Source organism: Mustela nivalis (genome assembly GCF_964662115.1).
Source record: "Mustela nivalis genome assembly, chromosome: 16".
NCBI lineage: Eukaryota > Metazoa > Chordata > Mammalia > Carnivora > Mustelidae > Mustela > Mustela nivalis.
In genome coordinates, this window is record NC_139035.1 from 10,745,466 (window position 1) to 10,769,547 (window position 24,082).

The window sequence follows — 24,082 nt, forward strand, 5'->3', positions numbered from 1 at the left end:
TTTATGAAGTCAAATCCATTGATCAAAGTAACTTTTCCCCCTTATCTGGTTTTTTTGCCTCAACAACTAACAACAAAACCAAAACAATAAAAAATAGGGTACTTCCTAACATTATGATTCTTAACCAAAGTAATGAATGAAAAAGTCAGGAGGGCCTGGATGGCTCAGTCAGTCTAGCGTCTGCCTTCCACTCAGTTCATGATCTCAGGGTCCTGAGATGGAGTCCTGAGTCAGGCTTCCTGCTCAGCTTCTCCCTCTCCCGCTGCCTGCTGATCCCCCTGCTCCTTGCTCTCTCTCTGTCAAATAAATAGATAAAATCTGGGGGAAAAAAATCAATATTAACCTAGAACTATAAATACCCTTAAATGTTTAAAATTAAACATGAATAGGCCATGTGTAAAATAAAATGGCTACAACTTTAAAAGGATACTTTTTGATTTTACTGTATTTAAACAATGATGACTTTGTCTATTTTTACTATTTATTTATTTTTAACTATTTATTTATTTAAATGTAGGCTCCATGCCCAGCACAGGGCCCAAAATGGGCTTGAACTCCCAAGACCTGAGCTAAGAGCAAGACTCCAATGCTTAACCAACTAAGCCACTCAGGTGCCCCGAGTTTTTACTTTTAAAATAAACTGTCTGAGATGTTTATCACATGGGTTACGTGCCTTTTCAGAGACTATTTAGAAATACAGCTGTGTTACAGGGGAAGCAACCATTTGAGTTCTAAGATGAGAACAAGACACAACAGAAAAGGTTATTCCACAAAATCACATTTATTATTTTTATCCTAACAAGTAATTATTACAACAAAATTTAAGGGGGAGTTCACTGTACAAAATATTTTGTAGTAATAAACCCCACTTAAATATAGATCAATAGGCACAATTCTCCCTCAGACTGTCACAAATTCAATTGACTACTAGTTGGTGTATTTTTTAAGATTTTATTTATTTATTTGAAAGAGAGAGTGAGAAAGCATGAGTTGGGAATCGGGGGAGGAGGGCTGGGCAGAGGGAGAGGGATTAGCAGACTCCCTGCTGAGCAGGGAGCCCAATATAGGGCTTGATCCCAGGACCCTGAGATAATGACCTGGGCTGAAGGCAGATGCTTAACCAACTGAGCCACCCAGGAGGCCCTGACTACTAGTTTCAAACATGAGTTTCTGCTTTTAACATGAGTAACAAAGTCATTATTAAGACACTGTTACATTATCAAGTTGCCCAGTGTTCTTTCATTATGGTGAGTTTTCTAGAGATTTATGACAAAATTTTGTTTTTCTGGTTCAAATTCAAAACAGAAGCTATGCTAAATGTCAGAAGTTGAGAACAGGGCGCCTGGGTGGCTCAGTGGGTTAAGCCGCTGCCTTCAGCTCAGGTCATGATCTCAGGGTCCTGGGATCGAGTCCCGCATCAGGCTCTCTGCTCAGCAGGGAACCTGCTTCCTCCTCTCTCTCTCTCCTTGCCTCTCTGCCTACTTGTGATCTCTCTCTGTCAAATAAATAAATAAAATCTTTAATAAAAAAAAAAAAAAGAAGAAGAAGAAGTTGAGAACAGTTTGGAAAGGACGTTCATAAAGATAGACCACTCAGGGATGCTGAGTTTTAATAGCTGAAAACTATACTGAAAAATGTCTGTGTGCTTTTACCCCCTTGTCCACCAGAGGGAGCATCATATCTAAGTTAGAGTCTAAATGGGGAACTCCCAGATGGAAAGGGGAAATCATCTAAAACTTGATCAACAAAAATTTCAGACGTAGCATTTACAGAATTAAACATGAAACCAAATCATAGCATCCAAAAAAAATTCAAAGGTAATATTTATCAAATAACAAGGCTGCTTAGAACTGTAATACTTACAGAAATCCATTCATCTGTTTAACGTAAATACACAAGCGACACAGATACCCTGAAACTCTACACAGCAAACGTATGTTGATGCAGTAATTCTGTGCTGCAGCACAAACTCTGCCTTGCTAAGAAGCTCCCACTGATAATGCTGCTGCTGATCCCCAGACCACACTTGGTGTCCCAAGAACTGATAACATAAACTGAATTTCCATACACATGTGTTTTAACTCTTAAAGTTAGGAAACTGGTCATGAGTGGGACCCTAAATTTGGGATGCAAACCCATGAAACCTGATGCCTTAAACTCCTAAATTTTGTTGAATTTCCTTTACCAGGAAAAACACCCTGAAGAGGGTGGTCTCCCTTTGCCTGAAGAACCTGCAATGGTCCCCCAGATGGTAAGTGTCCTGTGAAGGACCGCTGGACCTGCTCTGGAACTACCTTCACCATCTCTCAGTGCTTCAGATCCATGACTCAAGTCCCAGCTAACCCCAAAGAATAAAGCAGAGAACAACGGCCCACTGGGGCAGCGGGGTGGCACAGTCAATTATGCTTCCAACTCTTGATTTCAGCTCGGGTCATGATCTCAGGCTTGTGAGATGGAGCCCTGAGTCAGGCTCCACACTCAGCAGGGAGTCTGCTTGAGATTCTTCCCTCTCCCTCTCCCCCTCTTGGGTGTGCACTAAATTTAAAAAAAAAAAAAAAAGTGTAGGGCACCTGTGAGGCTCAGTCGGTTAAGCATCTGCCTTTGGCTCAGATCATGATCTGAGTCCTGAGATTGAGCCCTGCATCTCCCTCTCCATTCACCTCCGCTCCTGTACACTGTCAGGCAGATGACTAAGATCTCTGGGGGAAAAAAACTGTGACTCATTAGGAGATTCATCACACACCAAAAGAACTGCAAGATTTTGGCAATTTATATCAACAAAAACTTGAGGAGCACATACGGGAAAGGATCCTCAGAGTCTTGGATTCAGGAGGAAGACAATGCTGGATTAGGATGAATTTATTGCTAGGGGTGCACTAAGCAGAAACTGTGGATTCAACAGGTTGGCTCAAGCAGCTAGGAACACCTAATAGTTTGCTTGGTTGGTTTACTGAAACCTAGACCTAAAGGTAACCTACACTAAATGAAGATGAAACGTCAAAACTTCTTTGGGTACTGAGGTCTTCCTAATGGCTTAAGGAGATCAGAATACTGAGTGGATTTCGTATGAAGACCTGTTTACTCTCAACCATGTCCCTGGAAGGATCCAGGAAACATTCCATTCACCAAGCTAAGATAAATATATTCACGAGTGGAACCCTGGCCACCTTTCAGAGCTCCGGGATGGCTAGACTTCATAGGTCAGGAATAAAAGTGGTATAACTCCTGCCATCAAACTGACTCCCTAAATTAAGCAGCAGATAATGGGATCCTGTGGGGTCAGGGACCAAGTGGCAGCACTTACTCACCAAAGACAAGGTGGGAATGAACACAATAATGACAACCAAAACAGTACCCAGAAAGGTTTAAACTGCAGAGATCTCTGTCACTGGCTAAGAAATCAGTGCCCCTAGAACTGAAACAGATGGGCAATCTAGTGAGGTCTTGATTAGTGTGAGTGGAAAAACTCTAGAAGTATGATCTAAACCACCAAAAAAGTAAAGGTGTGGCCCCTCTACCAATCCCCAGATGGGAGCCACTTCAGAGACCCAGAGTCTCTGGAATGAAGAGAAGGTCAGGTCCCTTCAGGAAAAATTCTACCACAGAGCCAAATATGGATACTGTAAATTTTCCTCCTAGGCTTCCCCAAAGAGATCAACAGCCATTTATAACAATGACTTTGTACTGGGGAAGAGGACATAAGCAGTCCTCAGGAGGATTACTAGACACTGGCTCTAAACCAGAGCTAATTCCGGAAGACTCAAAATACCACTTTGGTCCAAACTTTCAGGAACAGTAGCTTATGGAAATCAGAGGATCAATGCAGACTGGGCTCAGATTTATCTCAGAGTGGATCCAACAGATCCCAAATCCACCGTGCAGTTAGATTCTGCCGGAAAGCACAGTTGGAACAGACATCCTTAACAACTGTCAGAATCCCCTCTCTTGGGGCGCCTGAGTGGCTCAGTCGGTTGGGCATCCAACTCCTGATATTGGCTCAGGTCATGACATCAGTGTCATGGGACTGCGTCCTGCATTGGGCTCTGTGCTCAGCATGGAGTCTGCTTGAGATTCTCTAAAATAAACAAAACCTTAAAAAATAAAATAAATAAAATCTTAAAAAAAAAAAAAAAAAAAGCAGCAACCCCTCTAATCTCCTACCCATACAGTAATGACCAGTGTAGTATAAACTGCATGTGAAAGCCACTGGAACTCCCTTTACCTACCTAAACAGTAAACCAAAACCAATACTGCATTGCTCGAGGACATCTGCCACAATCAATGATATGGGAGATGCAAAGGTGCTGTTTTCCTTTCACATCCTCATTTAACGTCATTTGGCCAACGTAGTAGACAGGATCTTGGAGAATGACCATGTGCTTTCAGTTGTGCACAGGATAGTTGGGTGAATGAACCTAATATTGTCACCAAGCATGGTTAAGGGTGGTTAAATAGGGGCCACTGGGTGGCTCAGTTGGTTAAGCGACTGCCTTCAGCTCAGGTCATGATCCTGGAGTCCCAGAATCAAGTCCCACATCGGGGTCCCTGCTTGGTGGGGAGTCTGCTGACCCTCTGTCCCTCTCCCCTTTCATACTCTCTCTCTCATTCTCTCTCTCAAATAAATAAATAGAATCTTTTTAAAAAAATTTAAAAATGGTTAAAAGGTATGCATGTGTGACAAGGGATGAACAGCGGTGGCTTCTGTAGTCTATCGACATAGCAAACTGGAACTACAATTCCCCAAATTTCCTCTCTGTATGACTCCGAGTTAAGGTTGACCAAAAGAGATGTGTGCGATTTGGAAGGCAGAAGTGAAGCAACCATTATCATCCTCTTCCTAGGGTGTATAAGCCTTGTGTAGGGTACCAAGTACTGTTGCAGCCTGTGCATGCTGTCACTATCTAATGGCTTGCCTTGTTGGCCTGGGATAGCAGGCAGGCCCTCTGTTCCTCCATCCCCCACGGTATCTCTTCCTGAACCTTCTCCAAGTTGTGGGGCCCAGTACGTGAACAGTTCTGTGGCAAAGAGCATTAGCAATTTCCTCAGGTCATCGGTGTCACTGAGGGGAAGGCAGTGACAGGCAGACACAGGTTTCAAGTTGTCCTCATTAGTTCCAGTTGAATTCCAATGTGTTTTTGCTTCTCCCAACGTGACATCCAGCTTTTTCTGCCAGTTCCACTGACTACAGGGCCCACACAATTCAGAGGTAACAGCAACTTTACCAATTCCTACAATTATGTAAGGTCTAACCTCTATAATCCTTTTCCTTTGTCATTCAGTGATTCTACTGCTCTGATCCCCAAAACTGATACGAGCCCTTTGTAGAAAAACTGACCAGTCCAAGAGAATAACCTGACAGTTGGGAGACACCAGATGACCAAATATATAGATACCCACTGGGCAAGAATCTGAACAAACACCCAGAGTTGTTCTTTTTCAATCTAAATCTTTTTAGTGCCTCATTCTTCAATATGAGTAATCAAGAATGACCAGACACGGGGCACCTGAGTGGCTCAGTCATTAAGCATCTCCCTTCAGCTCAGGTCATAATCCTGAAGTCCTGGGATGGGGCCCCACATTGGGCTCCCTGCTCAGTGGGAGGCCTGATTCTCCCTCTCTCTCTCTGCCTGTCTCTCTACTTGTGATCTCTGTCAAATAAATAAATAAAAACAGAATATTTAAAAAATAGTAATAATAACCAGACATTTGAGGACAGTTCTTCTATCTTTTCTTTTCTTCTATTTTTCTCATACAGAGTTTGAAACTCCCAAAAGTAGAGAATAGTATAATGAAACCCCACACGTTCATCAACCAGCTTCAAAAATTATCAATACATGGATAATCTTATACAACCTATACTCTTCACCAATATCTCCCAACTATATTAAAGCAAACCCCAGTCTGTCACTTCATCCATTATCTACCTCAAAAAGATAACTTTTGTTTTTAACTTCTCATGTGGAAATAATTTCAGATTGATAATAAAAATTGCAAGAAAGAGTAAAGAATTCCATTTGTCAGGGCTCTGCCTTCAGGTCAGGTTACGATCTCAGGGTCCTGGGATCAAGCCCCACATGGGGGCTCTCTGCTCAATTGGGAGCCTGCTTTCTCCTCTCTCTCTGCCTGCCTACTTGTGATCTCTCTTTCTCTGTCAAATAAATAAATAAAATCTTTAAAAAGAAAAAGAATTCCATTTGTCCTTCACAAGGACATCATATGAGGCTTACGTCTTACATAACCGAAGAACAATTATCAAAATCAAAAACTTAATGCTAAATCTAATAATTTCTAACTTTATTGCATTATAATCAGAGAACAAAGCTGTTATTACCTGAGATTTCTTAAAACTTCCTTTACCATCTAATATAAGGTATACTTTTTTAACAGTTCTTGATTACTCAAAAATATGTAATTTCAGGATGATGCCTGAGTGGCTCAGTGGGTTAAGCGCCTGCCTTCAGCTCAGGTCATGATCCCAGGGTCCTGGGATTGAGGCCCACATCAGCCTCCTTGCTCAGTGGGGAGCCTGCTTCTCCCTTTGCCTGCCGCTCCCCCTGCTTGTGCTTCTCTCTCCCTCTCACTGACAAATAAATAAAATCCTTTAAAAAATATGATCTCTGATATGTATATAGTCTTCAATAATAAGCTTAACTGCAAAACAAATTAACACCAATTCAATATTATTAACTATAGACTTCAAATTCCATCAATTGTCCTGCTAATGTCCAATTTTTTTTAATTTAAAGATGTTTATTTATTTACTTAATAAGTAGGCACAGACAAGGAGGCAGACAGGAAAGCAGAGAGAGGGGGACAAGCAAGCTCACCGCCGAGCCGAGAGCCTGATGTGGGGCTCGATCCCAGGACCCTGAGACCATGACCTGAGCCAAAGGCAGACACTTACCCTACTGAGCCACCCAGGTGGCCCACACCGATGTCCAATTTTTTTTTAAGATTTTATAAATATAATCTTTATTTGACAGAGAGAGAGAGAGATCACAAATAGGCAGAGAGGCAGACAGAGAGAGAGGGAAGCAGACTCCCCACTGAGCCTCCGGAGAGCCCGATGCGGGGCTTGATCCCAGGACCCTGAGACCATGACCCTAGCCAAAGGCAGAGGCTTAACCCTCTGAGCCACCCAGGCACCCTGATGTCCAATTTTTACTCCAGGATCATACTTGGCAGGCTTTAGTTTTTGTGCTTCCTTCGTGTCCTTTAATCTGGAAGAGGTTCTTCAGTCTCTGTCATTCACAACCTGGATTCACTGGCAGAGTACTGCCTAGTTACTGTATACTACCCCTCAAATTGGTTTCCTCTGATGTTCCCTCATAATTAAATTCAGGTTACATTTTTGACATCTAACATCAGAGAAAGGACATTGTGTCGTGCTCAGTGCGTATCAGGAAGTATACCATCTCGATGTCATATTATTAGTGTTATTAACTTTGATCACCTGGTTAAAGTGACACCTGCTAAGTTTATTCTACTGTGAAGTTACTATATTTCTTCCCTTACACTTAATAAGTATCTAGTGAGGAGACTAAAAATTATGGATTGTTTTTTAAAAATATTTTATTTATTTACTTATTTGAGAGAGAGAGAAAGGTCAGACAGGGGGAGGGGAAGAGGGAAAAGCCAACCCTCAGCTGAGCAGGGAGCCCAACGCAGGGCTCATCACAAGACCCGGGGATCACGACCTGACCCAAGGCTGATACTTAACTGACTAAGCCACCCAGGCACCACTGTAAATACCTATTTCTGATCATACTTTTGCACACTAATTTTAGCATCCACTGATTATTCCTGTCCAAAAGTTATAGATCAGACTGTTTCTGAGATACAATCCAACTCATTCTATCCTTAGCTCTTCTAGCATCTTATTTTTTTTTAAGATTTTATTTATTTCAATGACAGAGAGAGAGAGATGACAAGTAGACAGAGAGACAGGCAGAGGGAGAGGAGGCAAGCAGACTCCCTGCTAAGCAGAGAACCCAATGTGGGACTCAGTCTCAGCCAAAGGCAGAGGCTTAACCCACTGAGCCACCCAGGTGCCACTACTAGCATCTTAAAAACTTCACCTTGGGGTGCTTGAGTGGCTTAGCCATTGGGCGTCTGCCTTCAGCTCAGGTCACCAGCCCTGCATCGGGCTCCGTGCTTGGCAGGAGACCTGCTCCCTCTCCCACTGCCCACTGCTTTTGTTTCCTCTGTGTGTCTCTCTCCATCAGATAAATAAAATCTTTAAAAAAAAAAAAAAAGAAAGAGAAAAAAAACCTTCATCTTTATTTGGTTAAGCTGTTGAAAATTTTAGACAAGACTGGGATAGGGGAAATAATTTGCAATAAACACCCCACTGATTAATATTTCATGTTGAGGGGCGCCTGGGTGGCTCAGTGGGTTAAAGCCTCTATCTTCAGCTCAATTCATGATCCTAGGGTCCTGGGACGGAGCCCCACATCCCACTCTCTGCTCAGCAGGGAGCCTGCTTCTCCTTCCCTCTCTCTGTCTGCCTGACTACTTGTGATCTCTGTCTGTCAAATAAATGAATAAATAAATCTTTAAAAAATACAAAAATGTTTCATGGTACAACACAGTTTTATTTTAATGATGCTCTTTACCGAAATAAACAAGCCTGAAATATAAGAAGACTTATGTACAAGTTGGTTCTATAGTGTCTCTTGAGTAAATTTATAGTGAAACATTAATAAGTCAAAAAAATCATGACCCTCCACAGATGAACACCTGTTCTTAATTAAAAACTCTTGAAAAATAGTTTAAAAAATAGTGAAAAAACTGAAAAATTGAAAAATATTTTTTAAAAAATTGAAAAATAGTTTAAAAACTCTTGAAAAAAAAGATGGAAATACTTCCTTAACATGATAAAATATATGTCCCTCAGTACTAAATCCAGAATCTTACTTAATAAGCCCCAGGGAGACCAGGAACAATACAAGAAGCCCCACTACCTCCACTACTGTTTAACATTACTCTGGAAGCATTACTCAGAGTGTATTAGCCTGGAAAGAACAATGAGAGGCATAAAAATTAAAAAAGAAATGAGACTGCATATCTGAAGATGACATGAGTACCCCCAGCTATTAAATTCTCTATAATTCTCTGTAACTGAAACAGTGTGATACAAATACAAGTATACAAATCAGTGAAACAGAATAGAAAGCTCAGAGTTATAGCCAATTAGCATATGATCTATAATACAAACACTGTTTTTGACCCAGTGATTTGCTCTAACGTTTTTTTATTAATAGTGATGGGATTAATAGCCATTTAGAAAACAGTAAAATTAGATTCATACCGGGGCACTTGGGTGGCTCAGTTGATTATGCATCTGACTTGATTTAAGCTCAGGTCATGATTTCAGGGTTGTTAGATGAAGCCCCACATCCAGCTCTGTGCTGGGCATGGAGCCTACTTAAGATTCTTTCTCACTCTCCCTCTGCCCCTCCATCCCCGACTCTGCATTCTCTCTCTCTAAAACAAAACAAAAAAAAATAGATCCATACCTTATACCATACATACTAATTTCTTTTTTTTTTTTTAATTTTATTTATTTATTTGAAAGACGGAGATCACAAGTAGGCAGAGAGGCAGGCAGAGAGAGAGAGAGAGGGAAGCAGGCTTCCTGCGGAGCAGGGAGCCCGATGCGGGGCTCGATCCCAGGACCCTGAGATCATGACCCGAGCCAAAGGCAGCAGCCCAAACCACTGAGCCACCCAGGCGCCCCCATACATACTAATTTCTAAATGAATCAGCAATGGGGGCGCCTACGTGTCTCAGTGGGTTCGGCATTTGCCTTTGGCTATTTAGCCATGCCTAAGGCTCTGCTCAGCAGGAGCCTGCTTCTCCCTCTGCCTCTTCCCCTGCTTGTTCTGTCTCTCTCTCAAATAAATAAAATCTTAAAAAAAAGAAAAAAAAAGAGTCAGAGATCTAAATGTAAAGATTTCAAGTATACAAGCTCTTGGGTACCTGGTACCTGGGTGGCTCAGTGAAACGCACAACTTGTGATTTCAGTTCAGATCAGCTGTGAGACCAAGGAACAGGCTCCAAAATCAGCAGGGAGTCAGCTTAAGAGTCTCTCTCTCTCCCTCTGCCCCTCCTCCACTCCTCAGGCACACATGTGCACACACATTCTCTCAAATAAAATAAAATATACAAGATCTAAAAGAAAGCATGGGGGGGGGGGCGCCTGGGTGGCTCACTGGGTTAAGCCTCTGCCTTTGGCTCAGGTCATGATCTCAGGGTCCTGGGATCAAGCCCCATATCAAGCTCTCTGCTTAGCAGGAAGCCTGCTTTCCCCCTCTCTCTCTGCCTACCTCTCTGCCTACTTGGGATTTCTCTCGCTGTCAAATAAATAAATAAAATCTTAAAAAAAAAAAACAAAAAGCACAGGTAAATTACTCTATCATAATCAAAGTGAAAAGACAACCTAAGGGAAAATATTTCCAATATTTATCAAAGAAAAAGGCTAATACTGATAATGTACAAAAAAATGCTTAAAATTTGGGGGCGCCTGGGTGGCTCAGTGGATTAAGCCTCTGCCTTCAGCTTGGGTTGTGATCTCAGGGTCCTGGGATGGAGCTCTCTGCTCAGCAGGGATCCTGCTTCCCCCTCTCTCTGCCTGCCTCTCTGCCTACTTGTGCTCTCTGTCAAACAAATAAATAAAATCTTTAAAAAAAAAATGCTTAAAATTTGAAGCAGGAAAAAAAAGACCAGAAATCTAATAAATGGTAAAAAGATATACATACATAAAATTTTTTTAAGATATATATAGACAACTCACAAAAATATATACATATGTACTTTACATATATAAAAAAATGTTTAACAGGGTGCCTGGCTGGATAAATCAGTAGAGCATTCAACTCTTGATCTCAGGTTCATGAGTTCAAGACCCACATTGGGCACAGAGTTTCCTTACAAAATAAAAAAGGAGGAGCACCTTGGTGGCTCAGTCAGTTAAGCTTCTGCCTTCAACTCAGGTAATGATCCCAGAGTCCTGGAATTGAGCCCCACACTGGGCTCGAATGCCCAGCTCCTGCTGGGCAGGGAGTCTGCTCCTCCTTCTATCCCTCTCCCTACTCATGCTTGTATTCTGTCTCTCTCTCTGAAATAAATAAAAATTTTAAAAGAATAAAATAGGACTGCCTGGATGGCTCAGTTGGTTAAGCATCTGCCTTTAGCTCAGGTCATGATCCCAAAGTCCCAGGACTGAGGCCTGTGTTGGGCTCCCTGCTCAGAAGGGAGTCTGCTTCTCCTTCTCCCTCTGCTCCTCCCCTCTGCTCATGCTCTCTCTCTCATTGACTCTCTCAAATACTCAAGAAATAGGGGCACCTGGGTGACTCAGTGGGTTAAGTCTCTGCCTTCAGGCTCAAGTCATGATCTCAAAATCCTGGGATTAAGCCCCACATCAGGCTCTCTGCTTAGCAGGGAACCTGTCTCTGCCCCCACTCTGCCTGCCTCTCCCCCTACTTGTGATCTCTCTGTGTGTCAAATAAATAAAATCGTTTAAAAAAAAAAAAAACTCTAAGAAATAAATAAATAAATAAATAAAAGCGTTTATTTTTTTGACAGATTTTGTTTATTTGAGAGAGCATGAGAGAGGGGAGGGTCACAGCAAGAAGCAGACTCCCCACTGGTCAGGGAGCCCAATGTCCCCCTCCTGGGACTCCAGGACCATGACCTGAGCCAAAGGCAGTCACCCAACCAACTGAACCACCCAAGTGCCCAAAAAGTAAGAACGTTTAAAAAAAACAGATGTTTAATTTACTGATAATATAACTTAAATGCATAATGAAACTATACTGAGACACCACTTCTCACCCATCAGACTGGCAAAACTTTAATAGCCAGAAATTCAAAAGCCTAACCAGACACTTAGTCTACAAAGCTGAGGGAAACAAGTACTCTTATACATTGCTAGTAGAGATGTAAAAATGGTACCATCCCACATAGCTATTAACATTCTGACTTAGCACTCCCACTTCCAGAAATTTACACTGAATATACACCTGCAACAGAACAAAAATATGTTTAAATGCAAAGTTATTATTCATTACAGCATTATTCACAATTGCAAAATACTAGAAATTAGATAAATGGTCAAGCAGAGGAAATTAGAAACTATGGCACATACACAAAACAGTATTACAGAGCTATAAAAAAGAAAAATATTCTACAAATATGGAGTGACTTCCACTAGATTTTTAAAAATTTTATTTAATTTGACAGAGACCACAAGCAGGCAGAGAGGCAGGCAGAGAGAGAGAGAGGAAGAAGCAGGCTCCCCGCTAAGCAGAGAGCCTGATGCGGGGCTCAATCCCAGGACCCTGAGACCATGACCTGAGCCGAAGGCAGAGGCTTTAACCCACTGAGCCACCCAGGTGCCCCATGGGCACATTCTTATTCTTGCCACTTTTCTGTTAATTTGAAATTCTTTCCCAACAAAAGTATTTTAAAAAATCTTAAATATAGGGGCGCCTGGGTGGCTCAGTGGGTTAAGCCGCTGCCTTCGGCTCAGGTCATGATCTCAGGGTCCTGGGATCGAGTCCCGCATCGGGCTCTCTGCTCGGCAGGGAGCCTGCTTCCCTCTCTCTCTCTCTCTGCCTGCCTTTCCATCTACTTGTGATTTCTCCTTGTCAAATAAATAAATAAAATCTTTAAAAAAAAAATCTTAAATATAAAGGAAAGAGGTTACTTTTTCATGGAAGTAGCTAGAGAAACATATAATTGCAAATACCAAAATTATGGTATGTTCAAAATGATCTTAAAAATAACTCCAGGGGCTCCTGGGTGGCTCAGCGGGTTAAGCGACTGCCTTTGGCTCAGGTCATGATCCTGGAGTCCCGCATCGGGCTCCCTGCTGGGAAAGAAGTATGCTTCTCCCTCTGACCCTCCCCCTTCTCATGCTCTCTCTCTCTCCTCTCTCTCCCTCTCAAATAAATAAATAAAATATTTTTTAAAAAATAATAACAACTCCAGATTCTGGGATGCCTGGGTGGCTCAGTCAGTTAAGCATCTGCCTTTGGCTCAGGTCATGATCTCGGGGTCCTGGGATCGAGCCCCCACAGGCTCCCTGCTCAGCGGGGCATCTGCTCTCCTTTTCCCTTTGCTCCTCTTCCCACTTGCGCTCTCTGCTCTCAATAAATAAATAAAATATTTAAAAAACAAAAATAACTCCAGGTTCTGAGTTCACATATTTTCTGCACATACAATAATAAATTACAGCCCATGATACATGAAAGAATACAGATGTACTTGGGAATAATTTAACACTTGACTATAAATGTAGACTCCCTAGTTCCTTTTCATCATATTCAGTGCTATTTCAGGATGCTAGAGTATCCGTTTGACAAGTGCTTTTACTGAATACTTAGAGTGGGCTACATGCCATTTAATTTAACCCTTTCTTAAGTCTTTGCTACTCATGTATAATCAGCAAACCAGCCCCTTTAGCTTGTCAGAAATGCAAAACCTCACACTCAACCCAGACCTTACTGAATCACAATCTACACTTGAACCAAACCTGTGAGAGATTTATTTGCACATTAAAGTTAAAGAAGAGCTGCTCTTAGTGACTGAACCGGGGTTCATCTCTAGCTCCCACTAACTCTGAGGCACGAAGTGCAATTCCCCAGAGCAGCTCTCCTCCATGACATGACTCATGCCTGTTTCTCCAAACCCACTCATGGCCTCCACAGACTTCAAGGCAAGGAAGAGAGGGCAGGAAGAATGCACAGGATGTTTCATGGCAGACTCAGAAATGGCTTGTATCATCTCCAGCCCACACTCCACTAGCCAAAAAGGAATCACAGGACCCCAGTCAAACTGCAAGGGGGCTAAGAAACAGAGTCATCTTGTCTGCTCACGAGGCCAGGGTGGGGGAGGCGATGAATAAAGTTTAGTAATGAATACTGACATGTCTCAGGAATACCAAGGAAAAGTTAAACAACAGGCTTGAGCAGAGGCAGACTATCATTAGGACTATGAACAGGAGTTCTACTTCTCTCAGTTCAAATTCTAAGGCCACTGAGGCCAGCCAAAGAACTAACTCACTTTCTGTCAAGAGGTTCACTCTTAGTCTAATCAACTGATTCAAAAAAGAAAGAAAAGTGAACCTAAGCTGGCAAGCATTAGTAAGGACTCTTCATCCCAAGCAGCACACACCATTTCTTACAATTTCAAAATGAAACAAAATCTAAGAAAGATGTTCTCAAAGTTTATTTAAAATTTTAATTATAAAAAAAGGATACAAGCTTGGGGGTGGGGGATACAAAATATAAAAAGTACAAAGGAATATCTTCCCTCCCACCTCCAAGTCCTATTCTCTAGAAGTAATCACATTCTGGGTGTTGTTCCAAACTTTTCCTATACATACAAGTACATACACACACCCACATACACACACACAAAGATTTATTTAAAATATATACATTGTTCTACAACTTTATTCACATAGCAGTGTGTCATGGACAGCCATCCAAATGTATAAAAATGGATCTATTTCCATCTGAACAGCTGGACAGTATAACATGGCTACACCATAACTTAACTAGTCCCCTATTAATGGACATTAAAATTTTCTCTCCCTTTTTGGGGCACCTGGGTGGCTCCATGGGTTAAGCCTCTGCCTTTGGCTCTGGTCCTGAACTTAGGGTCCTCGGATTGAGCCCCACATCAGGCTCTCTGCTAAGCAGAGAGCCTGCTTCCCCCCTCTCTCAGCATGCCTCTCTACCTACTTCTGAGCTCTCTCTCTCTCTGTTAAATAAATAAAATCTTTTTAGGGACGCCTGGGTGGCTCAGTTGGTTAAGCAGCTGCCTTCGGCTCAGGTCATGATCCCAGCGTCCTGGGATCGAGTCCCACATCGGGCTCCTTGCTCGGCAGGGAGCCTGCTTCTCCCTCTGCCTCTGCCTGCCATTCTGTCTGCCTGTGCTCACTCTCTCTCCCTCTCTCTCTCTCTGATGAATAAATAAAATCTTAAAAAAATTAAATAAATAAATAAATAAATAAATAGAATCTTTTTTAAAAATTTTCCCTCCCTTTTTAATTATCAAACTGCTATACTAAGCATCCTTGTGCAGCCACTGTTATTTGTAATTCTGTCAGAATTCCACCAAGCAGGGCTGAGAAAACCTAGTGCTCAGTTGACAGGTCCTATCAAATTGCACTCCTGCAAGTATATGAATGGTCTATATTTGTGTTTATAAGGAACATAATAGATACTTTTGGGGGGTTGTTATGAGAATTAAGTAAAATAATACAAAGTAAAGCACTTAAAATCATGCCTGGTATTGCTAAGTGATAATAAATATTAGCTACTGAATAATAATATTCAATCATCATATATTGCGGTGACAAGTAAATGGGAGCTAGCTCTCTTACTTTCCCTTGATAATCAAGGTTAATCATCATCCCATATTTGGCCGTATCCAATACAGGAGACCCATCTCTCCTTGACAGCTAAAAATTAAGAACGAGCCTAAAGTTAGACAAAAAGCAAAAATTGACTAACTCATCCCAACTAGGCAGCACTAAGTCCATACCTTCATTCCTGATCCCAAAATATATCCTTATTTATTGAGAAAACCAGAACCAAATTTTGTTCACTGGTTCACAGCATACATTAGGAACAAACCTTAGCCTCTGAAAATGATTTAAAAAAAAAAAAAAAAAAAAGTCCAATAGCGCCTGGGTTGCTCAGTCGGTTAAATGTCCAACTCTTGACTTCGGCTCAGGTTTTGATCTCAGTGTCCTGAGTTCAAGTACTGCACTGGATTCCACACTGGGCATGGAGACTACTTAAAAAGAAAAAGAAAAAAAAAAGACATGTCCACTGTTTTCTTTTTTAAATTTTTTAAAGATTTTATTTATTTATTTGACAGAGAGAGATCCCAAGTAGGCAGAGAGGCAGGCAGAGAGAGAGGGGAAGCAGGCTCCCTGCTGAGCAAAGAGCCCGATGCGGGGCTTGATCCCAGGACCCTGAGATCATGACCTGGGCTAAAGGCAGAGGCTTAACCCACTGAGCCACCCAGGTGTCCCAGGTCCGGTGTTTTCTAACAGTAGTTCTCAAAATACAGTCCAGGGACCAATGGAAGTCCCCAAAGCTCTTTCAGGAGACCCATGAAGTCAGAACTATTTTCTTAATAATACTAACACCTTTTCTGCCTTTTTTATTCTCATTCTCCCATGAGTGTACAGTCGAGTTTTCTAGAGGCTATATGACATTTTGTAAAATACTGAATGCAGAAGCAGTTATGGGAATCCAAAGGTCTTCTATTAAGTCAGACATTAAAGAGATACACAAAAATGTCAAGCAAGCAACTCTCTGTAAGTGTTCTTTTGTTTCAGAAAATATAGTCTGTTTCACTAAAAACTGTTAAAATGTAATAACTGTTTAAATACATATTTTCAAAAGTTGTCAGTTTTAATTTTTTATGCAATAAAATCATAGAGATAGCCACGTAAGTAAAGTACTCAGAGTAAAACCTATTCAGAATCCTAAATAACTGTTTGTTAAAGCCCCTCCTATGAAATCCTTCTCAATTTTTAGGAGTGTAAAGGAGTTCTGAGACTGAAAAGCTTGAGAAACACAGCTCTATGTTATCAGTTGTCTCAAATGACAGTGTAGTCAACAGCAGTCAAACCACAGGTTTTAGTCCATTGCTTCAATTGTCCTGTGAAAGTCAGAGGCAACCAGATAAGGTCTACAGAAACCTGTCAGTATGTCTCAGAGATGGCAGCACAGGTAGAGAAGGCTGATCAAAGGGCAGGAAAAGTTCCAAAAAGAACAAATCAGTGATCCCTCCCCGTTACAAAAGGGTCTACGATAAAAACCTGACACCGGCTGGCTGGCTGGTCCCAAATATGTCCTGCCATTTGGGGAACTCAGGATCCTCCTCTACTGGTGGCAAACCAGGCACTCTGTACCAGTAGAAGCCACATCACCCCTGGTGAGGCCAACTGTACTGCTGAGTTCCAAGCACCAGTCTCCACCCCACAGCTGCTCTGTTCCTGAGTTCTCTGAACAATCGCCAGGTTGTCTGAAGAAGGAGAAAAACTTACTGCTATCCACAAAGCAGGTCATCCTGTCTGATTAAGAACATCCTCTGCTGTAGCATTCACATGGACCAAATGTTTTCAGGCTCAGGGCTCTGCCATACCGCCCTTTCCCAAACCTCCTTGCAGAAGAAAAGGAAGAAGCAAAAGAAACAGGAATTATAACTCCGACTTAAAAAGAAAAATGGAAGTCATATCCACAGTCCTTTCCCAACCCCCCTCGTTATCAATCCTTCCTTGAACCTCAGGACTCCATTAGCCAGTGCCAGGCATCTGCAAATCCTGACTTCAAGCCATTTCTCAAGGTTCTACTCTTTGAGGACCTTCACAGTTCACCCTCCACCTCCCCAAGGAGAGTCTGTAACAAGACAGCAGTTTGCCAGCACCTGGTACTGACCAGCCATAAACCCACAGAATGCCTTTCACCCATTATTTAAACAGAGGTGAGTGCCTCCCTGTCCCCATGTGGCTCTTCCTACCAGGCCCTTAAATCTTGGCTCAGGAAGCAAATGTGAGAATTTTGCCTTTGTTGAAACTATTCATTCCAATGCTTAATGTTAATGTTCTTGGTAACTTCACTTACTTAGAAAATTCACCTATATAAAAGCAGGGGGCGGGGGGGGGGGGCACGGGACCTGGCTGGTTCAGTCGGTTAAGCATCCAGCTCTTGATTTTGACTCCAGTCATGATCTCAGGTTGGTGAGATGGAGCCCCAAGCTGGGGCCCTATGCTGGGCGTGTAGCCTGACTGGGATTCTCTCCCTCCCTCTCCCCTTCCCCACCCCACTCATACATGCACTCTCTCATTAAAAAGAAGAAAGAAAAGAGAAGAGAAAAGAAAGGAAGGATCAATCGATCTAAGACCTCAGCCTCTGTTTCCCGATCATTTTAACAATCTTCTTCCCTATCTCAGGTACTTTCTGCCATACCTTAAACCCTCTTGTTCCAACACACGCTACTATACATACATATATAAACACATATAAATAAATATATAGATATAGATACATAGATATATAGATATATCTCAAGTTCTCCCATTCCGACCACTCTACCTTTTCCTTGACCACACCATGTCCTCTAACCCCACAAGTCCATCACATTCCACTGTCCATCAACCTTATGGCCTCAGTCCCTTGCTCGAAAATCATGGTGCCTGATTACCTCCCTTGCCTACGACTTCCACTTCTTTCTCCCACTCTCCATCCATTAAACCTGGAAATCCTGGATACACCCAAATTTCATAGTCAAGGAGCTGACCATGGAGAGAGAAAAAAGCACACCTGTGCTAATTGCTCTCACTCTAAATAAATGAACACAAGTTTGATGTGGACCCCCAGCACTTCCCAGCTATGCTACATTCCATGAGGCAATTCACTCTTCTAGAAGGGTATTTCAAACCTTCTCTTCTCTAAGACTGAGTTACTCAGCAACCACTTCCTTAGCTGTCCTCAAAACATTCCATCGCGGCTGCCACCTTCTCTAGCATTCTTCTTCCGACCTCAGTCTATGAAGGTGTCCTGCCTTCCCCCAGGTTCAGTCCTTGGCGGAGATGGATTACATCAACTCACCACAGTGTTCTTTTCTTGCCCTTTAGTGCCTGGTCATATCTACCCACACTGCAGCTCAAATGTAGCTGCTTTATTTTCTATTAATTGATCAACTCTGTCTCATGGACATGGGGTTGTTTTTTCTATATTTAGTCTAAACTTCCTCATGAATACTCACCCTAGGAAATAGCCAGAAACTTAAAATTTGCCAAATATCTCTGTCTCTTCAGACATTTAAGTTTAATTCCTTACCCGAGCTGGTTTAAATAGGTGCTTTCAGGTAAATTTTCTCCAAATGGGGCTTAAAGGACACAATCTTATGGTGCAAGAAGACCTAGGATCTTGGTATTTCTGTGGATCTTCACTGACCTCTGCTGCAAAGAGGTGATCATGTCCCATACCTGGACTGTTGCCATCTCACCTTCTGAAATGTCATGTCTGCTCCCAGCGCTGTATCCATGACCCTGACCTTCAGTCTGGAGTTGTGTGATGCCTGCTGTCCCACCAGCTCCTCCACACCCCACCCGGTGATATGAGAGCATTTCAGACTCCCCTGCTACCACAGGCTCATCTGTCTAGCCACTTCCTTCTACCACTGCTGTGCTATATCTCCAAGTTGGAACAGCACCACCCCACACAACTATCCCCACCCCCCAAAATTCCAAATAAGGAGCACAGCCAAAGGCCTTCTACTTTTGACTGACTCCTCAACCTATTGAACACACTCACCCCAACTCCAAAACTCGGGCCAGATGAGGAAACTCAAAACAGATATTTCAAGGGCAGTCAGTAGAGTGTATAACTCTTGATCTTAGGGTTGTGAGTTCAAGCCCCACACTGGGTGTAGAGATTACTTTTTTAAAAAAGATCTTTCATGGCACCTGGGTGGCTCAGTGGGTTAAAGCCTCTGCCTTTGGCTCGGATCATGATTTCGGGGTCCTGGGATTGAGCCCTGAGTCGGGCTCTCTGCTTAGCGGGGAGCCAACTCCCCCCACCACTCTGCCTGCCTCTCTGCCTACTTGTGATCTCTGTCTGTCAAATAAATAAATAAATAAAAATCTTTTTTAAAAAATTAAATTAAATTTTAAAAAAAGATCTTTCCAAAAAATCCCCAAACTTGTCTTTCTCGTAATTTATTTTCCCTACCTTTGTCCCCTTTCTTCCCATAATTTACCAGGGCTTTCTCAGGGCTGGAAAAGATGAACTTTCAATTTCCAATTCATCCTCCTCCCTGTTGGAAGGCACTAAGCCTCAAGCTCAGCCTTAATGATGGAAGAGAAATCATATCCTCTTTACCCAAGAAAAGAAACTATCATCAGAGTATGTCAGAGGAAGTTCTTGATCAGAAACTACAGGCAACTTGTAACTTTAGAAAACAAAAACAAACATACAGTGACTTAAAATTGCCTTAAATACTATCCCTTCACAACTTTAACTGTTAGCATCTCCTGTGTGCTAGGCTCCAAGGATATAAGATTAGAGAACTGGGTCACTGAAGTGGGTAGACCTACAAACAAAATAATTACAGTGGAATTTTATATGCCGGGTTTATGAAAACGGAAAACACAAGTAACCCTTTGTCAATCTTTTCCAGGTCAAACTAAAGAGGTGAGCCCCACTGCAGAAAAAGGATCATATAAATTATTTCAGGTCACAACTTTATATCATTTAATCTTTTTGCAATTTACATACTTCATTTTTTTTCTACTCACACGATGAAAGACCAGTCCTTACTGAGAGAAAAAAGGGAAGAAAAGCCATGAAGCGGGTTCATTCAAGTTTCTCTATTAATAAAAATCAATATGTGAGAACTAAAGCCCTTTTCAAACAGCCCAAGACCAAAGGAAATCGGGTAGAATGAAATAATAAATTACAATAAATCTGTTATTTTATGTTGCCACCCCCACCCCAGACTGTTAGTGTTACAAATGAGTATTTTCATTCCATTTAATTCAAATGGAAGACAGCAGAAAGGCAAGAACAGCTAGAGGAAAATTCAGCCAGATGTTCTTTTTTTTTAAATTTTTTTTTTTTTAAGATTTTATTTATTTATTTGACAGAGAGAAATCACAAGTAGGCAGAGAGGCAGGCAGAGAGAGAGAGAGGAGGAAGCAGGCTCCCTGCTGAGCAGAGATCCTGATGCGGGACTCGATCCCAGGACCCTGAGATCATGACCTGAGCCGAAGGCAGCGGCTTAACCACTGAGCCACCCAGGCGCCCCAGCCAGATGTTCTTAACACAAACTAAAAGCTTACTATGTGTCAGGCACTTGGGGCTACAAAAATTGAAAGATGTAATACCTACACTCGAGGCCTTCACAACTGATGATGAACAAACAAATTTTACTTACAAGGTGAGAAAGAACACAGAAACTTTACCCCAGTGATGATCATTCAATTGTAGTAGAAAACTGCACCAAACAGTGCACCACAGTTTGATTTCTCTAACACTGTTTTCAGGCTGTGCTGATTCCCAACTAGGCACTGCAGAAATACTAACCACTGACACGGAAGTGTTCAACTGAGCACCTACTACCACAGCTTAGGTCAGCTATATCCTAGTAAGGGCATGGTATTTACTGATATCCCTTTCTTATTTTATGTTTGCTAATTCTCCCACTATAATGCATATTGGTGGGAACAGAGACTGCCTCCTTTCCTAAAAGCCAAGAAGTCCTAACAGTCACCTTCTCAAACTCTCTTGCAGCGAGGATGCAGGCAGTGACCCAGTCTCAGCTAACCCAAGACACCACTGAGGATTTTGAATCAGAAGCTAATACCACAAAAAAGCATGGATGAGAAAGCAGCATTCCAACAATACTCAGTTTCCCCACAGCAGTGGCAAGAGTACCGGCAGCAGGGCCCAGGATTGCGGTGCTGGTAACACATGTGGGAGAAGCTAGCACTACCAGGCAGCATCACAAATGACGTACTCCCCAGGTCCCAACTCCAACTACTTCTGAAGTGTAATTCTGACTATGGAACTCCCCTTGGTTCCTACCCACTTTCAGAACTGGGGTTCCTCCAGACCTCAAAGTAATGCTGAGATCTCCCCAATGCTCTTACATGAAATTCCTTTTTTGCTTAAAGCATTACTAACCAAGTAATGTCTCATTAATGAGCTATAGGAGTAATAGCCAACAGTAATGAAATAGCATAGTAAATAAAGAAGCATCCCACCCACCAACAGCTGGGTCTGTATAGTCTACTTTGGAAAACAGACAATTTGTGTATCACATGACTCAAGTTCAGCTCTGATAATTCAGTGAATCATCTGTCATCATGTATTAATTCCAAAACTTCTCCATCTCAACGACTAAATAACTTTGCCAGTCTGATCTCATCTGGAAGACAACCCACACCTCCGCTCTCCATCACCTACTCTACTATTATAGGGCAGCCAGTTTTCTATTCAAACTTGAGATACATCCCCAGATGATTTATCAGGAGCAAGAAGAGCCCAGCTCTCCACTTTGCTTGAATAAGAATCAAAGATCTTGGGACGCCTGGGTGGATCAGTTGGTTAAGCGGCTGCCTTCGGCTCAGGTCATGATCCCAGCGTCCTGGAATCGAGTCCCGCATCGGGCTCCTTCCTCGGCAGGGAGCCTGCTTCTCCCTCTGCCTCTGCCTGCCTCTCTGTCTGCCTGTGCTCACTCGCTGGCTCTCCCTCTATGCCTGACAAATAAATAAATAAAATCTTTAAAAAAAAAAAAAAGAATCAAAGATTTATAACTTTCAACTGGAGGCCTTCAGCAAATAGTCGAGTCCTAAATTAACTGTTTTCAAAACTTTTTTTTACGTTGTGACGTTTACAAAAACTTGAAAGTGCTCTGTCAACTGATATTTTTTACTGTTACTGTTATGGTCATATCAGGAAGCTACAGATACAATTGTTACTGTTACTTAGTAACTTTAAAATGCAAAGTTAAATAAATAAACTCCTCAATTACGAATCAAAAGAGGAACTGGTTAAGATTAATGGTCAAGCTACCGATCTGAATTCTGCAACTACCTCCTCACCTCCACCCACCCAAATCCCAGGCTAGGAGATCTGAAGGGTGTTCCTGCGGAAAATCATCCCACCCATCTCCTCTTTGGCAGATAATAGGAGCTCAGTAACATTAGTTGCTCGACACAAGTCCTACGACTCTGTGTGTGTGTATACACACACACCGTGTTTCCATAAATTGCTTTAACATAGCACTTTACATTGGCCCCGGGCTTCCAGGCTTATGAAACACTTTCGCAGGAATTCTCGCATCCCGAAAGATGGTTAAGACTTAGACTTGCCTGCACAGCCATTAAAGGCAAAGCACACCATGGAACCTCGGTAACTTGGGCTCCCACCGCACTGCACTGCATCTCTAGTTCAGCCCTTCGGATTCGCTGTAGGTAATTCTCGCTCTCACCGATGCGCTCCGTAGGGATGCCCCGTTCATGTCCGGAGCTCCAGGCGGAACACAACCTGGACCCTGGAAAGTGTTCGGTAAACAGCGAGGTTCTTCCGCCTCCTGCCAGCCGGGTCCTCTCCTGGCGGGTCCCGACTACCGAGCCCGGTTGGCACACATCCCTGCGCCCCCACCACCACCCCCAGCCAGCTGTGACCTCCGGGGCCGCACCGATGAAGCGTGCCGCCCGGGACACAGACTTTTGGTTCCCCGGTAAAATTACCCGCAGCACAACGCTGCCCCTTAGCTCTGCCCCGCCGGCTCCCTCCGGTTCCTACGGCAGCCCGGGGGCACGGGCGGGGGGTGCTACCGGGTCCGGCTCGGCCCCACGGAGGGACGGGGGCTGAGCCTGGGACGCCCCCCAGCCCTCGCACCCAGTCCCCTGCCAGCCGCGACGCGCCCCGGAAAACGCGGGGCTGAGCACCTGGGCAGCAACCCCCAAACGTGCGCACCCACGACCCGGCAGCGTCCCGCACCCACGACCCGGCGGGCAGCCCCACTACGTCCCCCGCACGCCGAGGGCTCGGGTGGGCGACAGCGCTCCGCACGTACCCGAGGAGGCAGCGGTCGCAGACGACGCCACGACTCCCCTTGCACACCGTGTACGCCAAGGGATCCGAGCGGAAGAGCAGCTCTCCGGGGCGCAGCTGCGCCAAGGCGCGCAGCCCGTTTCCCCTGTTGGCGGTGCTGAACTTTTCCACCTTCGGGGGCTCCATCACCTCAGGTCCGCACCTCAGCGGTCCGCCGCGTCCGGCAGCTGGCGTCTCGCGTGCAGCGGGGAGCCGCGCGCCTGCGCCGTACGCGCACGCGTACGCCCGAGGGGCGGGGCGGGGCGGGCGCGCGGGGCCTCTGAGCATGCCCAGACCCGGTCCGGGGCGAGGCGGGCCGGAGCGGCGCGCGGGGTGGGGTTGTGCCTCCGGGCTGCCAGGGCCGGCCACCGTCGGTCCCCAAGCCGCTCCGCGAGGAGTGGCGGTGTTACACACACTGGCCCAGCGTTCAGTTAGGATAGTTTGTATGC

General features: G+C 43.5%; 1 protein-coding gene and 1 long non-coding RNA gene across 5 annotated transcripts in view; both read right to left on the reverse strand.

The window, feature by feature from the left end:
* The window catches only part of SMYD3 (SET and MYND domain containing 3), a 781,274-nt gene extending 757,403 nt beyond the window's left edge, over positions 1-23,871 (reverse strand). For 3 of the 4 annotated variants that reach the window (XM_082702359.1, XM_082702357.1, XM_082702358.1), the window contains exon 1: positions 23,617-23,868. In XM_082702359.1, the coding sequence (XP_082558485.1) occupies positions 23,617-23,780 (164 nt within the window). In that variant the 5' untranslated portion in view covers positions 23,781-23,868. Of the gene's footprint in view, positions 1-23,616 lie in introns of all 4 variants that reach the window. The other variant, XM_082702360.1, reaches the window with a different exon arrangement.
* On the reverse strand, positions 15,568-23,598 carry LOC309849620. The gene is made up of 3 exons (XR_014303783.1): positions 22,907-23,598; positions 17,075-17,190; positions 15,568-15,810 (listed from the first exon to the last, which is right to left on the reverse strand). It is a non-coding gene; the product is annotated as an uncharacterized lncRNA (long non-coding RNA).
* Positions 23,872-24,082: the final 211 nt, after the last annotated feature.